A 3,559-nucleotide genomic window follows, 5' to 3' on the forward strand; every position below is an offset into this window, starting at 1 on the left:
CCATTTGAACCAGGCATGTTTTTACATTTGCTATTACATTATCCTAATTTCTTCAGATTTCACAAAATACAGCTGGGCACAGGAACACAATCTTGACATAAATCATTCCTCCAGGTTGCAACCGAACCAAATCGCTGACATCATGACGTTTGAATTAAATATGTCAAATTTTAATTATAGCTCCCCTTCTGTGCTAACTAATGTAGGCTGTTTGAAGGTTTTTTATGTCACTCAGGCTAATGGTGTAGGAGTTGAGACCTTTTCAAACTTTAACCTTTTAATATAGTGCATAAATGCATTGTCCTTTCAGGTTTCATACAAATAAGATCTTGAATGCATTAAGACACATTTAACAGGCAGGCACACTGGCTATTAATGCACTTACTGTACACCTTGTCTTTATGTTGATAGCCTGCTGCCCTGATGATGCATGCCATTTTGATGAATTAAAGAAAAAAGTACTCTTTATTGATGTGTTTTATTCCTATTCTCATCAGAAATCCTTCGTTTCCATTCAGATTTCCGGCTAGCCTGCTCTCTGACAACAATTTTGAAGTTCAATAACGCAGGCATTGGGATTATTTCTGTTTAACCTCCAGCCTGTTGCTCCTTTCCCTCGCCCACAACTTGGTGTTCAAGTTATCCCACTGGACCTCCGGGGAGGTGCTGAGTGGTGGCGGCTGTTGCAAAATTTAAACTCATTAAAGGACTATGTCCTGCAGCCAAAGAAGATTCCGAGGCCCCCGTGTTGATTACATGGTCCCGTCTGGAGGTGCAGCTCACTGACCCAGTCATTGGTTTTACCATTCCTGCACAGTAGATGTTATATATCTGATATATTATCTCATAACCACGCAGTGACAGTAACAGAAAAGACACTTAAGATAGCCAGCCCCTTTTATATTTATTCCCTATATACCTCTCACATAGTTTAGAGTATCTTTAATCTGTCTTTTTAGTGACCTCATTGAAATGTATGTCATTATAAGTCTCTATCACTATTAAATACCACCAGGTTTCCTTCAGGTTTGTTGTCATGCCTGTACACCCTTCAGAAACCCACCTTTGTGTGACTAGGTGTACACAAAGGTGTAATTCTTCTTCTTCTTCTTCTTCTATATCCTCCTACTTCCCTGGAGGATCTTCCAATCTTTGTTGTTAAAAAACATACATTTTGACATAGGCTATATATACTGCATGTACACATGAATAAGCTACAGTGCTGTCTACAGTATGAGTGTGAGGATTGGGGAAGGGGGCTGTTATATAAGAAGCCTACATGGTGGAAACGATGCACTGGCTGTTCAGGCAGAAGCCCTCAGCCCTACAGGGAGTCACTGCGCGAAGGCTCATCAAGTCAATATCTCACACATATGTCCCTTTAATAGGGAGTCCTCAAATGCATTCACGGTCCATGGGGAGTATTACTGCGGCCCTATTGTTTCTACGAGGCTATTTACAATCATGTCTCCAATCACTGTGGTTTCATCAACGCAAATGTTCGGGTTAAGTTTGAATGGGTCATAAAATAATCATTCATTTGATGTTACGTTGTTAACCTTTTTTTTTTTTTTTCAGTATTTTTAGATTTAGCAGAGTCTTCGGGGTTTATGAGATGACTTATTAAGTGGCCTCGGCTGTGCTTTCAAAGCTTGTGTCCATGCTGGGGGTCTGGACCCCTGCTCCTCCCCTGGGATTCTTCAGTAAGGGGATGTATGTGTCGCTGTGACACGAGTGCATGGCGTTGTCCCAGACCCCTGCGCCGCACACATGTTTGTGTTCGCCGGGTGCAGCTTCTGGCTCGCCCTCGCCGGAGCGCAGTGCCATCAGTTCAATCTCATGCTTGGCAGCAGTCTCGAGCACCTGTTGCTTGTTGTAGAACAAGACAAAATTGTTGATGATGGGGTGTATAGGCAGCGCTATGGCGATCACCCCGCACAGAAAGCTGATGGCCGCGTTACACCGACCTAAAGTAGTCTTGGGGTAGACGTCTCCATAGCCCACCGTGGTCATGGTGATCACAGCCCACCAGAACGACTGTGGGATGCTGGTGAACAAGGTTTCCGGGTGGTTCTGCTCCAGGGTGTAACCCAATGCGGAGAAAAGGAAGACCCCCACGCCCATATACATGAGGAGCAGTCCGAGCTCTTTGAAGCTGCTCTTCAGAGCAGAAGTGAGGGTCTGGAGTCCAGAGGAATGTCGTGCCAGCTTGAAAATGCGCGCAATGCGCATTATGCGTAAAGCCTGCACCGCTTGCTGCACGTTAGCCAGCTCCATCACTCCTGTGCCGAAGGAGGTCAGAATCAGCACCACGAAAAAGGGCATGATCGCCATGAAGTCGATGATGTTCATGAAAGCCAGGATAAATTTCGTTTTATTTGGGGAGGAGATCAGACGCATGATGTATTCAATAGTGAACCAGCCAATGCACATCGTTTCGATGACCTCCAGAGTTGGGTTCTCCGTGAGGTTACCCTCCGAGTCCTCCACCTGTAGGTCAGGGATGGTCCCGACACACATCACCACAGAGGAGACGAGGATGAAGACGAAAGAAACTATAGCGATTATGTGCGCAGGCAGCGAGGACTCTGGCTTCTCCATCAACCTCCAGAGGCACATCTGGAAGCGCTGCCAGCCTGCTGCAGACGGATCTCCTTCTCGGTCCACCAGGATAGTTCTCACTTTCTCTGCGATCTCTGCAAGTTCATCCTCTACCTCCCTCAGTTGGTATTTACAACAGTCGTCCAAAAAATCTGAGTCGATCTTCCAGAACTCCATCTCCTTCATAAAACAAATTGGACAGATGCCTCGTTTCATGTGAATCTCTCCATAATAATACAGCTCAATTATACACTTAAAAGCTTCGGGGTCTCTGTCAAAATAAAATTCCCCTGTGTCGGGGTCGTAGTCGTCACATAGTAAAGATATTTCTTCAGAAGATTTGAGTGAGCAGTCCGCCAGTTGTGCCAGCCGGGTGTCCGGGTAGCGCTTCAACACGTCCCCATACAACACCTGTTTCACCCCGCCGATGTTGACATCAATCTCTGTCTCTTCACTGGCTTCGGAGCCGTTGCAGTCTGCATACCGCGTCCTCTGGATCCCCCACATTATGTTGTCAACAAGTCCGCCACAAAACAGCTCAAGTGATCTAGAATTTCACAATGCCAAAGTAAATTCAAGTCACTAGAAGCCCATGCGCTGTGCGTAAAACCTCCAAAATCTTCTTATGTCTGTGTTTTTGCTGAAGAAAAATAATGTGTTTGCTCAGAGGTGACTGCAGCGGGAAGTCTTCTTCTCAGCTCAACACAGCCGTGTTTGCCAGTGAACAGTACGCTTGTGCGCGCTCTGAGAAAGTTGGCATTGGAGTGCGCGTAATGTCAAGTGAGCCATAATCAAACCACAAGACTTCCGGTAACAACTTTCAAACAAAATCCTTACTGACCAAGTTTTTTTTGTTTGCTGCAGCACCTGCAACCCCCAATGCAATTAGAATTATTAGAAGGGGAAAAAGTTTGTAACATATGATCCAGCAGTTGGTAGTTAGCAGATGTACAGTATG

At 45.4% G+C, this 3,559-nt stretch overlaps 1 protein-coding gene across 1 annotated transcript; it reads right to left on the reverse strand.

Moving 5' to 3' along the window:
• Positions 1–1,493: 1,493 nt before the first annotated feature.
• Positions 1,494–3,288, reverse strand: LOC310961438 (voltage-gated potassium channel regulatory subunit KCNF1-like). Its single transcript, XM_083933493.1, has one exon. It carries the CDS (start codon positions 3,106–3,108, stop codon positions 1,624–1,626), a length of 1,485 nt encoding a protein of 494 aa, XP_083789619.1. The 5' UTR covers positions 3,109–3,288; the 3' UTR covers positions 1,494–1,623.
• Between the last annotated feature and the right edge of the window lie 271 nt (positions 3,289–3,559).

This window comes from Echiichthys vipera (genome assembly GCF_963691815.1).
Source record: "Echiichthys vipera genome assembly, chromosome: 19".
In the NCBI taxonomy this organism is placed as follows: Eukaryota; Metazoa; Chordata; class Actinopteri; order Perciformes; family Trachinidae; genus Echiichthys; species Echiichthys vipera.

Excerpts from the sequence above, each read along its gene's own strand:
- LOC310961438 (XM_083933493.1), bottom strand. The coding sequence starts at position 3,108 with ATGTGGGGGATCCAGAGGACGCGGTATGCAGACTGCAACGGCTCCGAA.